Source organism: Mesoplodon mirus, assembly GCF_964341445.2.
Source record: "Mesoplodon mirus genome assembly, chromosome: 3".
Classification (NCBI taxonomy): Eukaryota; Metazoa; Chordata; class Mammalia; order Artiodactyla; family Ziphiidae; genus Mesoplodon; species Mesoplodon mirus.
Window position 1 is genome coordinate 124763920 of NC_138978.1, and position 14275 is coordinate 124778194.

Consider the following 14275-nt stretch of genomic DNA (forward strand, 5'->3'; position numbering starts at 1 on the left):
CTATTGGATTGTATTGGTCTTTTTCTCTTCAATTTTAATTACATATTAGGATTATTAGTGTTTAGTTTGTGAAATAAGGTACAAGTGTTTTTTCTCCAATTTGTCATTTGTCTTTAAGCTTTATTTCTGGTGTTTATTTTCTCCATAGCTGACTTATCAATCTTTTATTGCTTTTTGTTGTTGTTACTCAAAGGAGGGTTTTCACCACTCATAGGTTATAATATTTTATTCTTGTTTTCTTGCTTATATTAACTTTTTGTTTTGAAAAACCTTAAACTTATAGAAATATTACAAGTACATTACAAAGAACTTCTTTTTTTCCTCAACCATTTGAGAGTAAGTTGCCAACTTGATGCCTTGTCACCCCCAAATACTTCAGTGTCTACTTCCTACAAGCATGGATATGTCTTCTAGCCACAATAAAACCATTAAAATCAGGAAATAAATGTTTATACCATACTATCATCTAATCTTCAATTCCCATTTAGATTGCGCCAGTTGTCCCAAAGATGTCCTTTAGTGAGCAGAAGGATCTAGTTTAGAATCACACATTGCATTTGATTGTCTTGTCTCTTTAATCTCCTTCAGCTGAAACAGTTCATTCTTCCTTGACTTTCATGACCTTGTCACTTTTGGAGATTAAAGACTAATTATTTTGTAGAATGTCCCTCAGTTGGGTTTGTCTGATGTTTCTTCAGGATGAGATTCAGGTTTTGTATTTGTGGCAGGAATATCACGGAAGTGATGCTGTGTCTGTCTGATTTACTTTTGATGTGATGGCACACAATTTTCATTTGCCCTGTTACTGATGAGGTTCACTTTGTTCATTTGATTAAGGTGGTGTCTGCCAGGCTATTCCACTGTGAAGTTGCTCTTTCTTCCTTTGCCCAAAATAAGTATTTTATGAGGAGGTACTTTAAAATTATGTAGGGCTTCTCTGGTGGCGCAGTGGTTGAGAGTCCGCCTGCCGATGCAGGGGACACGGGTTCGTGCCCCGGTCCGGGAAGATCCCACGTGCCGCGGAGCAGCTGGGCCCGTGAGCCATGGCCGCTGAGCCTGCATGTCCAGAGCCTGTGCTCCGCAACGGGAGAGGCCACAACAGTGAGAGCCCCGCGTACCGCAAAGAAAAAAAAAAAAACTATGTAAAAATAACCTGTTTCTCATCAGACTTTAAATTTATTCATTTATTTGTTTATATCAGTATGGACTCATCGTTTCCTAGTTTATTCAACAGATTATAACCCATTACTATAGCTATTTATTCTGATTCTTATGTTATCCTGGATTTGGCCAGTGCAGGTCCTTTCACACTGACTCCTGTGTGCTGGGCGTTGACACCTGCATCAAGCTGACCCAATATGAGCAGGGTAATCTGCTCTGACTCCCTGTGCTGGGCTGCCTGCCCCTACCTCCTCTCCTTAGACTCCAATACTCCACCAGCCTGCCTCTCTGCATGGATGCTGGTCTTGCACTGCTCCATCTAGTGGCCTTAGGATCAAATTATTCAGGAAGTAATAGTTTCTAAGTGACTGTGTTAATATATATTTTTCATAAGGTTTTATTTTTAATATTTAGATCTCCGATCCATTTGGAGTTATCTTGGTTTATGATGTGAAATACGAATCCAAGTTTTTTGTTTTCCCAAATGACTATCAGAAGGATTGTTCCAGTACCATTTATTAAATCAATTCTTTTTTTAAAAAATGAATTTTATTTATTTTTGGCTGCGTTGAATCTTCATTGCTGTGCACAGGCTTTCTCTAGTTGTGGCGAACAGGGGCTACTCTTTGTTGCGGTGTGCAGGCTTCTCATTGCAGTGGCTTCTCTTGTTGTGGAGCATGGGCTCTAGGTGCGCGGTCTTCAGTAGTTGTGGCATGCAGGCTCAGTCGTTGTGGCTTATGGACTCTAGAGCGCAGGCTCAGTAGCTGTGGCGCATGGGCTTAGTTGCTCCGCGGCATGTGGGATCTTCCCGGATCAGAGCTTGAACCCTTGTCCCTGGCATTGGCAGGTGGATTCTTAACCACTGTGCCACCAGGGAAGTCCTTAGCACCATTTATTAAAAAGCTCATCTTTTTCTCACTGATTTCAGTTTTGTGTACGTATTTTAAATTTATGTAAATGCTATTATATCAGGTCTCTTTATTTCTTACTTTTCAAAATTAGCACATTGTTTATTTAAGATCAAGTCATATTGCTCTGTCTACATCAAAATCTGTTGCATGTAACTACACAACACTTCACCTACACCACAGTGAACATTGTCAAAAATGTCCCCTTGTGGGCCTGTGAGTTGACCTTAATATGAAGTGTTAGGTACAAATCTAGTTTTAATTTGCACTATATAAGTGAACCAATTTTCCCAGTTGTATCACCCTTATAATCATTCTGTTAAAGAATATTATATGTCTCTCTGTTTACTCAGATTTTCTTTTATGCTTCTCAGTTAAGTTTTATAGTTATCTTCATATAAGTCTTGCACATTCTTTAGAAAATGAATTCCAAGGTATTTATAATTGCTGTTACTATTATGAGTGAACTATTTTTAATTATATTTTCTAAGTGATTATTTTTATTTATTTATTTTTTTTGCGGTACACGGGCCTCTCACTGTTGTGGCCTGTCCCGTTGTGGAGCACAGGCTCTGGACGCGCAGGCTCAGTGGCCATGGCTCACAGGCCCAGCCGCTCCGTGGCATGTGGGATCTTCCCGGACCGGGGCACGAACCCACGTCCCCTGCATTGGCAGGTGGACTCTCAACCACTGCGCCACCAGGGAAACCCTCTAAGTGATTATTAATACAATATTTTCATAGTGAAAATTTTGTTAGTTGGTTCTTAAATGTGTTCCAAGTAGACAGCATATCACCTTGCAAACAAAGGCGCTTCTGTTTCTTCTATTTTAATATTTATTCCTTTTATTTCATTTTCTAGTATAATTATGTTTGCTAGAATTACAGAAAAAGCAATTCTTTCTTTCTTGTCCTGACTTTAATGGCAAAGCATTTAATATTTTGCCATTAAGTATGACTTTGGCTATACAATTATGCATAGCTTTTTTTTTTAATGTTAAGAAAGTGTCCCTCCAGTCCTTATTTTTTAGGACTTTTATGAGGAATCTTTGCTGAATTTTATCAAATACCTTGTAAGCATCTAAGGCCATGAAGATAATCATTTCCTCCTGTGTTATCTCATAGTCTTTGGTTTTTTTCCAAGTATATTATTGTTATAATATACTCTGTAAGGTTCCTACAGCCCCGCTTATGGCTACATGCTGAATAGGTGTTGAGTATGAATGAATGAAACAATTCTCATTCTCAACAGCATTACTGAGGATGACCATTTCTCCCGTATGCTCTTTCGGGTCATTTTAACTTTTTCTTATCTGATGATTGAAAAAAAAAAGATTTTCTTTTAAATTTGCCTTTGGATACCATTTGCATTTCCTTTTCAGTGAAATGGTGGTTTCTTTCCTTCATCCATTTTTGGCAAATATTTTCTCCCCATTTGTATCTTTTAACTTTGTTTATGTTCTATTTTTTCTTATAAAATATTTTAATTGTTATTTGTTCAAATCTATTTCTTCTTCCTTTATGGCTTCTGGATTTTTTGATGTAAGGGAGCCTACATCCTGCTGCGAGTAAACAAGTATTCTCTTAATTCTTCTTTCAGTAATCTTATAGATTCTTTTGAAGATGGTATGATGTATGTATTTACGTATTTGTGCCCATTCCATTATTATACATAACATCTTTTTCTCTTGGAATTGAAATGCTACTTTTATCCTATGTTAAGCTTCTTTATTCTAACAAAATGAGACAGATCCACTGAATATTAAAAGACTTTTAGAAAATATTAGTATTTATATATCTGTATTTTAAAAAAGATTTATTTATTATTATTTTTTAAATACTATTTTTGTATATTGCATCGGGTCTTAGTTGTGGCACACAGGGTCTTCATTGAGGCATGTGGGATCTTTCATTGTGGCGCGAGGGCTCTTCGTTGCCACGCGCGGGCTTCCTTCTAGTTGTGGCGCGCAGGGTCCAGGGTGTGTGGGCTCTGTAGTTGCGGCACCCAGGTTCCAGAGCGTGTGGGCTCTGTAGTTTGTGGCACACAGGCTCACTAGTTGAGGCGTGTGAGCTCAGTAGTTGTGGCATGTGGGCTTAGTTGCCCTGCAGCGTGTGGGATCTTAGTTCCCTGACCAGGGATTGAACCCATGTCCCCTGCTTTGTAAGGCGGATTCTTTACCACTGGACCACCAGGGAAGTCCCTCTGTATTATTAGTTTACCCATTAAGTAAAATAAAATAGCCCTGCTCCTTTCAGTGTTTTTCTTTCAAAACATTCGGGACAAAGGCAGTGTTAAGAAATAGAAAAGGATACAAATAGTGAGAATTATTTGCTTTTGAGATTCCTGTAAGATAGAATAAGAGATGGTGGGGAAAAGATATTAGTGTTTTAACAGTAACTCTATAATGATACTAAATGTTTATATGACTAGGAACAAGTAACATATAAAATTTGTGGGAGAAAATGTAGAAGCAGATCAGATCAGTGAGTCATATCTTTCATATAAGAGAATGAAATAGACATACTTCATTTTTAGTTATTTTTCCTTTAGTATAGATGGATAATGTTGATTTATCCATCATCTCTTAGTACTTCATATATAGATATAGTTCCAATATATCACACCTTTGCCTTGAAGTTGTCTTGAAGTGTTTCTCTGTTTATATATGGATCTTGCCTCTCTTTCTAAGCAATTTTCTGCTCAAGGATAGTATTCTTCTGCATGAATTTGTTTTGTTTTATTTTGCTACAGGAGGAGTTGGATTTGTCTTCTACTTCCCAGATGTCTCCCTTTTCCTTATATGGTGAAAGCTTTAATAGTTCCTCCTCAGCAGAGCCACTGAAGGAAGACAAGCCCATCATTAGTCCTAAGAGCAAAACTGGTATTACTCCATCTCCTAATTTCTGTTATCTCTATTTTTAGACTGAGTTTAGGCTCCATTTCTTATAAGAAAATGTTGGATTAAGTGTATGTTTATTAAGCTGGCTTGCTGTTTTTAAATTAGTGGACTTGTTTTGTTTGTTGTGGATGATTAATGTAGAGAGGAAAGGGAAGAAATAATCTTCTTTGGTTGTTTTTGTCTTTATAGGTGAATGATACTTTAAATAGATTTAGGGCCCCACCATCTTCAGGAGAAATTTCAAAGTTTCAGTTAAAGATATTGAATGTGAGGGCCATTTGGCTGTGACATTTGTTAACCTTATTCACCTCGATGCTTTATTCAGGGGATTTAGCTATCCTTCTTTACTGGTTCACGTGTCGCTTTGGCAAAGCTGCAGCTTGGTCAAAAAGGAAGACCTCAGATTGAGGACTTTTCTTCGGTCCATTAAGATATAGAGTGGCTATGCCTAAACTTCAGTAAGGGTAGTCAGAGGTCAAGATAATGTTTAGGGAAAGGTGTATAATAGAATCTGCTTTCTAGGATTTGCTTAATTGCCCTTAAACTGATTTGTGGTTTGTTTGGTTTTTCTCCAGAAAATGGACTGACTCCAAAGAAAAAAATTCAGATGAGTTCAAAACCTTCAATTCAGCCCAAGCCTTTATTACTTCCAGCAGCACCCAAGACTCAAACAAACCCCAGTGTTCCAGCAAAAACCATCATTATTCAAACACTACCAACACTTATGCCATTGGCGAAGCAGCAACCAATTATCAGTATACATCCTGCACCCACTAAAGGTACCTGAATGGAATTTGAGGCTGTGTATGTTTAATTGGAGGCCACTGAGGCTTGTGTCATATGACTTGTTTTAATTCAGGGTATAATTTCTGAGCACATGCTGTGTGTCAAGAATTGTCCTTGGTTCTGAGGATGTTGTAGAGATGTGGTTCCTATCCTAACAAGGGAGATAGCTATTAAGATTATTTACATCTGATAGTTCTTTTTTCTCACAGTTTTAATTATGAAAGCGCCTGTCTCTAAGGCTTGTGGTTTTATATAACCACTTGTAATGAAGAAGAAAATCTGGGAAACTTTCTCGGTGCCATTTTTTTCTGAGATTTTTGTGTCCATGAACTTTTTTGTTTTTAAGGAGGAGTCAGTATTTAAAATAATATGGTCCATTTCAGTTTTGGCAATAGAGTCAGACTCTTGATCTCTGAGGAGGCAGCACTGTTTAGTAACATGATCTTGTATGGGGCATTAAGAAGAAACCTGAAACTCTGTCTTCAAGTAGCTAAGAATGTGTGTTTCTATATTTTGTCCACTAGATGGCCTCCCATAGTTGAGTCTACAAGAAGCTGAGGTCTATACTGAAAGAAGTTCAAGTTTGAGGATTTGGTACTATTCAGATATAGGAATCATTTGCACATAGAGATCTCTTGGGAAGATTATTCATCATTGTACTTATACTGATATGTGTACACATGACTAAAGGGAAACTTGTGCAGCGTTCTTTCCCTGGATTTAGCTTGTTGGTACCAAGTAGGACTGGGGTCAATGGGGAATGGGTTGTAAATAAATACCCAGTGTTACATTTATGGCTGTATTTCCAGCTATGGATTGTTAGCTCATTTCTTTGGAGCATGGTTTTAATGAGGGCAAGGTCATAAATTTGATTTCCAGGTACTCTGTTATCTTTGTTCTGTTCCATGGTCATAGACAATATGACATTGATAAAAAGAACTAGGTGAGAGACTGGATGGATCTGTGAAAATCCACCAATCCCTACCAAAAAGCCTCCAACCAAACAAACCTGAAATACCTGCCCTCTTAGGACAGGGTGAAAACTACTGCCTTTTTCATGTGAAAAATAGCAGTCCTGTAGAATGGGTATTCTTGTGGCCTGTGAATGGATGTTAAGTGTTCATAAACCCCTTGAAATAAAATGCAAGATTTAGTGTATGTTATTTGTGGATTTTTCTAGGGATAGTCTCCAAAACTTTCATCAGCATCTCAAAAGGGTCTGTGTTTTCCCAAAGGCTGAGAATCTAAACTTGTGAAGAACTTCATTATAGTTCCCATAAGCTGTTAAGACATGTGTATAAAAAGTAAAAGGTTTATATTAATATGACCAGTATGTAAAGCAAGGGGTATTCGTAAGAATTTGCTCTTAGCAGACCATTGGCTGTGTTTGAATGATAGAAGTTCCTACCTATAGCAAGAAGAGAAACTTCTCTGAGCAGTTTATCAGTTTTAGAAACCTGAATCATACATTATTCAGAACTTCAGTGCTTTCCCATTATCTGAAGACAGTTTTATTTTGGGGGAACATATGCTAATATAGGGCACTTGTCTGTTTTTATAGTACAATCTAGAGAGGTATATTGTAATAACATAGATTTAAGTGTATATCTTCCATTTAGTTGAAAATGGGGAGGGAAGAAGAAGAGAAATATAGGAAAGGCATTTTACAGTTAATCGATATAAGTATTAGAAGTAAATATTTTGCCATTAAAAGAGAAGTAATTCTTATAGAATTAAGTTCAAATTCTTCATGGTTTGGCTCCAGTTTAGTTTTCTAACTTTACCTTATAATAACTCTCCTTTCTATAAATCTTTTAGTTCAACTAATCTGGCCATTGTCCCTTAAATTTTCTCTTTTTTCCTCGTTTCTTGACATGCCATTCTATCTGCCTGAAACAGCTTCTGCCTACTTCTACATCTAAGTCCTATACATCCATTAAGACGTGCACGAGTAGTGCCGGTGAGAGTTGACGAAAGCCTGGAATATCAATGGAAATGAAGAGCCAGGATAGACCGTAGAGATGTTACAAAGTGTAGAATCACAGGGCTTGGTGATTAGGTCATGTGAAAGGGGGATGGAGGATAGAGAGGAAGGTATCCTGTCTTGGGCTTTTTGGGTAGATAGTGGTAACAAATCATTGAAATGGAGGATAGAGGTAAAATAACTTGTTCCAGGTCATTCTATTAGTGAGCAGTAGAGTCAGAACTTGAGCCCAGGTGGTCTGGCTCAGTCTGTTTGATTAATCACTATCGTATATTGCCTCTAAAAGAATGCAGAGGTGTGGTATTTGATCTCAAGAATTCTATCTAATTGGGGAGTTAACAAATTAATATCAATAGTTAAACAACAGTAACTATGAGAACTAATGAATTGATAATACATGCAATACCCTTATAGAAGCTATTATTATACATAAAAGAAGGTTAATAGTAATTAATAATAATAAAAATAATTAATACTAGCTAACATTTAAGCTCTTATTACGTGCCAGACACTGTTCTAAGTGCTTAAGTGCATCATCTTATTTAATCCTTACATCCTCTGTGAGGATAGGTACTATTATTATCATCTCCATTTTATAGATGAGAAAGTTAATACACAGAGAAATTTACTGTCACACAGCCGTACTATTTTAGACAAAGCAGGCATTCAATAAATGTTTGATATAAAGTTTGAAATCTTTGAAGGTAACTGAAAAGGAAGAAACTGACCATCACTATCAGTGACTCATACATAGTCAAAAGTATCCAGCATTGAAACCAGCCGTGGTCCATTCAGGGGGATTTGTGTGTAATGCCAAAGAAGGTTTTGAGCATGCTGAAATGGAGAAACAGCCTTTTGGTATGTCCTTTTTAACTGTTTCCACACTAGGAACAGTAGTAACTATGCTCAGCTGCTAACTATTTAAGACCCGAAACAGTCCTTTGCACTGCATTTTGGGAGCTGGTGGGCATCTAGCATGTCAGGTTTAACAAGTCACCTCGAACACATTGTCGTGGAAATTTAGTTGTTTCTCCACATTTTGTCTTGAACCCAAACATGCCCAGTATATTTATAGGATCTTTGATTTAGGTGCTCAATAATTTGAGGTTAGTTAGGCACTCTAGGATGAAAGGGCTTGATGTGCATTTTGGAAAAAAAAGGAGGCATCAGTGGCCTGGTAGGACTTGGAGCCACATTTGGTACGCAGACCTTGACTTGACATTGCTCCATCTCCCTTGCTCCGTGTTGCAGTTCTTTCAGCAATGAGATGGTGATAACCAGACACTGGATACTACAGACTTGGATTATTTTTCTCAATTAGCTTTAAGAAATATTACAAAGCTATCTACATGTGTTAACTGCTAATACTTTAAATCTGTAACTGGAGCTAGAAGTAGGATCCTTTCTTTGAAATGACTTAATTCTTTATGTTTACCACCTTCTCTATTCTTTGGAATAATCCCGCAATTCATTGAACATTGTTTAGTTTTTTAGGGTCTTTTTATCATAATTTTTTTTTTTGTTTTTCGGTATGCGGACCTCTCACTGTTGTGGCCTCTCCCATTGCGGAGCACAGGCTCCGGACGTGCAGGCTCAGCAGCCATGGCTCACGGGCCCAGCTGCTCCACGGTATGTGGGATCTTCCCAGACCGGGGCATGAACCCGTGTCCCCTGCATCGGCAGGCGGACTCTCAACCACTGCGCCACCAGGGAAGCCCTATCATAATTTTTAAACTCAGAAGATGCGGAACACTACTTCTGATAATGCTCTTCTCAAAGTATTGGTTTAAGTCAGTGGTTCTCAACCTGTAGACAGTGGGCCCTGGGATACGTGTGGTTGGAGTAATAGTAACCTTTGGCTTTTTGCAGGGCATCTGCAAATCCATATTTTCTGTAGACTGAATAAATAATTTGTTTCATATATCTTTGTACTGATGTTTTTAAATTTTGTGGTTATACTTCTGATTACTAAACTCAGAATTCATTTAAAATCATTACTAAATTCTTAATAGCCTTTTCTCATCACGTATTTTCTCAATCCACAGAAACTGAAAGGACAGCCATGATCATCTTGGGTGACCATGATATTTTTGCTATTAAAGAAGGGTCCTGGGCTACCCTGGTGGCGCAGTGGTTGAGAGTCTGCCTGCCGATGCAGGGGACACGGGTTCGTGCCCTGGTCTGGGAAGATCCCACATGCTGTGGAGCGGCTGCGCCCATGAGCCATGGCCGCTGAGCCTGCGCGTCCGGAGCCTGTGCTCCGCAACGGGAGAGGCCACAGCAGTGAGAGGCCCACGTACCACACACGCACACAAAAAAAGAAGGGTCCTTATATTCAGGGTGGGAACCCTTGGTTTAAGTTTTACATTCTGATGAGTATGTCTTTTCGTAGTACCAGATTGACTGTAATATCTCAACAAGTGTAATTAAAAAACTTAACATTTACTATTTAAATAAATATGCTATTTATTTTACTTATACATTTTCATTTTGGCTGCGTACATGGCTTACGGGATCTTAGTTCCCTGACCAGGGATTGAACCCGGGCCCTCAGCACTGAAAGCGCGCAGAGTCCTAACTACTGGACTGCCAGGGAATTCCCTGTTAATTATTTTTATTTGAATATTTGGCATAAGCAAATATATATCTGCTTATGAGTCACTTCCATATTTTATATGTTTTCATTTCATAAAATAAATTATGCCAAGGGAAAATTAGAAGATAAAAATATTTAGTGATCATTTATGCTCAAGTAAATTGTATATATTACAAATCTGTGAAATTATTTTTAGGTCTTTCTTACTAATTTACCTGGGATAAAATGCTATGAATTAAATTCTAGTTTTCATATGCTTTCTGAGGCCTTCTGAAACATAAAGACTTTGATCTTATACAAGAGATTTTTTTTTTGAGCTAAGACAGATGTTCTTAAAAGGTGTTCTGAAGCATGATTTTGATTTTTAGTTTTCCTTGATCCTTTGAAATACTGAGCTGAGTTTTACATGGATCATGTTACACTGTCTGAAAGTATAGTATGGTTTTTTTCCCTTAAAGAAGAGTATAAATATACTATATGCAATTTTAGTTGCCAGTTACTTTAGTACCTTTATTTTGCTAAATAGTCTCAAGCAGCTGTGGATGTTAGGTGAGGCTTTCAACACCTTATAAAATGGGCCAGATCTGAAAGCAAACACTCAGCAGGCAAGTAAAAATTTTAACAGGCCAGTGTTATGAGTTGTATGAGCCTTCTTTAGGTTAATGATACTAATTTTCCTCAGATTAGTATAATTTTAAAATAAGGTTAAATGTAAAGATTAAGAAAAGATTTGTAGACCATTTTGGTGGGTAGGGGAGTCAATATTATCTGCAGACTATTTTAAATTACAGGTTTACGTTTCCCGTGTTAGCTAAGTGGTTTTAACATTTTTGATATTTGTAGCCTCAGGTTCTTCCAAGTATTGAGTTACTGAATCTCTGTCATATATTTTTGGTGTTATATGTATTTCTAAATCCCATTAATTTAAAATATATGATTCTGGGCTTCCCTGGTGGCTCAGTGGTTGAGAGTCTGCCTGCCGATGCAGGGGACACGGGTTCGTGCCCCGGTCCGGGAAGGTCCCGCATGCCGCGGAGCGGCTGGGCCCGTGAGCCATGGCCGCTGAGCCTGTGCGTCCGGAGCCTATGCTCCGCAACGGGAGAGGCCACAACAGTGAGAGGCCCGCGTACCGCAAAAATAAATAAATAAATAAATAAAAATAAAATATATGATTCTGTGTTCAGAATAGAAGGTTTGATATTTGTAATATGATAAATACTTCTAGCACTAATAAATTTCAGAGGTTAATACTTAGAGAAATCTATGTATAACAGCAAATTTGATGTGTGTTAGCTGAAAAAAAGTGTGGAAATACATCGTTGATAACTTCAAAGAGAATGAATCTAGTCGGTTTCATTAAAAACACAACAAAAGTCAGTATGAATGTGTGCTGCTATTGATTGTGTTTTAATTGGCGGTTTCAAATCCCTCCGTTTGGTCTCACCTATTATATCTGCAGAAGAGACCTAAATGTTGAATAGCTTCTCCTGCCACAGTAGTTGTGCACCCTCTGATTCCTTTTCTTTTTTCTCTGCTGCAGGTCAGACTGTGGTGCTCTCTCAGCCTACCATGGTACAACTCCAGGCACCTGGAGTTCTGTCCCCTCCTCAACCAGTCCTTGCTGTCGCTGGGGCAACCACACAGCTACCTAATCACGTGGTGAATGTGGTACCAGCCCCAGTGGCAAATAGCCCAGTGAATGGAAAACTTTCTGTGACTAAACCTGTCCTACAAAGTACCATGAGAAGTGTGGGTTCAGATGTAAGTTTTGAAGCTTAGTGCTTTTTTAATGCCTGATTTAAAAAATGAAAAAAAAAAAAGAACGAAACACTTTTTTGTTTTTTAAAGTTTGTTATATTGTATCAAATGTACTGAAATTGCAGATCCAGTCTTTGGTGGAAAATGAGGGTAAGGCTTATTATGTTAGAATCTAAGTGAAATGGTTTAAAAAAAGTCTGAAGTGGTTTGACGAAAAGAGAAGTATGCATACCTCCCTCTTCTTTAATTCCTTCTTTGAACCCTTTCATCACATTTCTCCAGACTGTCACCCCCAACTCAATCATACACTAGTATTTTACAGGATTCTTTCATGTTTCCTGATTGAAATGTTTTTGGCAACTCCCCAGATAAGAGTATGTAGACTGCTTTTTAGTCAGGGTTTATATTTATCTTCCCTCTTGACTTATTGAAGGGTTTTCACCACTGCATAAGGACAACTTGCTATTCTTAGGAATTCTGTTTCTTAATGATTATTTAGTTTTTTCCCATCTTTGCAAAACTTCAAAATTTCTGTTGTAGGGACTTCTTGTAATTTATGAATCACAGAAAGTTTCCTAAGATCTGTCACAATCTAGAACTGGTTATAGTACTTGCCAGCTAAGTCTTGCTTTCTTTAAAAGTGATACAAAATACCTCATGTTATGTATTAAATAGTAATTGAACATTATGGTCCTAAAGTTCAATGAAAGTTAAATAATCAGTCTAAAAGTGGGTTCTCTAAAATTGTGATTGGGAAAGCAAAGCCTATAACTTTTCTTTAAAATAAAAGTGGATATTACTGGTTGTTAATATTGCTACTCCACCTTTTCTTTAGGTATTGCAAAGTACTTTTAAAATCCTGTGAGTTATGTAAGGTTGTTTATCATACTACTGACTCATCTGTCTACCAGAATTATTAACTAGCATGTCAGTAGCCCATTTAGTTGTGAAACTGCTCTACTGTTGCATAAACACAACCAAGTAATCTCCATCAGAAATATTGTAAGGACCCATAACAAAAGAATATTATCTACTGGAAGTAGAACATCGAAATTCTATAGTAATTCCCACAGTTTACATAGGTATTGAAAACTGTGTGTGCCAAAACATGAAGGAGGAACATTAGTGTGTCACATGAGAACAGACATGGATAGTACAGGATTAAGCTTGACTATTATGTTAGTTTATTTTGAGGACTAAAAAAGGTAAGCACAGTGCTTATGGCATAATAGGCACTAATGCATAGTGTGTGTTTCAGTTGAAGATGAAATGATATGAAGCTGGGATTTGCTTTAAAATACTCTATGGGGAGATGATGAGCATAGGATAGAGGAAACATGATTGGCAAAATGTTGGTAATCATTTAAGTTGGGTATGTAATCTTTCTTTCCTTTTGGTGTTTGGTAAATTTTCTACTATAAGTATATGAGCAACAATAACAAAGATCTAAAAATATTTCATGATATTTTCAATTAAAAAGTTGTACAACCAATAAAAAAAGAGTATGTTTTTCACAGGGGACTGAGGAAGTTAAGAAGAATGAAAGAGGATGTTGTAAAAATTTTATTTATTTATTTTTGGCTGAGTTGGGTTTTTGTTGCTGCACGTGGGCTTTCTCTAGTCGCGGTGAGTGGGGGCTACTCTTCGTTGCGGTTGTGCAGGCTTCTCATTGCAGTGGCTTCTCTTGTTGTGGAGCACGGGCTCTAGGCACACGGGCTTCAGTAGTTGAGGCACGTGGTCTCTAGAATGCAGGCTCAGTAGTTGTGGCTCACGGGCTTAGCTGCTCTGCGGCATGTGGGATCTTCCTGGACCAGGGCTCGAACCTGTGTCCACTGCATTGGCAGGTGGATTCTTAACCACTGCACCACCAGGGAAGCCCTTTCATTTCTTATTTTGTTTATTTGGGTCCTGTCTCTTTTCTTCTAGGTGAGCCTGGCTAGAGGTTTGTCCATTTTATCTTTTCAAAAAACCAGCTCTTGGTTTTACTGATGTTTTCTGTTATTTTTTGACCTCTGTTTTATTTATTTCCTCTCTGATCTTTATTACTTCCTTCTTTCTGCTGGCTTTGGGTTTTGTTTGTTCTTTTTTTCCAAATCCTTTAGGTGGCAGTTTAGGTTGTTTATTTGAGATTTTTATTGTTTCTTGAGGAAGGCCTGTATCACTATGAACTTCCCTTTTAGAAC

The 14275-nt window shown here is 37.7% G+C and overlaps 1 protein-coding gene across 4 annotated transcripts in view; it reads left to right on the forward strand.

Moving 5' to 3' along the window:
* ATF6 (activating transcription factor 6) overlaps positions 1-14275 on the forward strand; it is a 212420-nt gene that overhangs the window by 18148 nt on the left and 179997 nt on the right. For all 4 annotated transcript variants that reach the window (XM_082614999.1, XM_082615000.1, XM_082614997.1 and 1 more), the window contains exons 5-7: positions 4821-4950; positions 5544-5747; positions 11875-12095. In XM_082614999.1, the coding sequence (XP_082471125.1) occupies positions 4821-4950; positions 5544-5747; positions 11875-12095 (555 nt within the window). The remainder of the gene's footprint in view (positions 1-4820; positions 4951-5543; positions 5748-11874; positions 12096-14275) is intronic.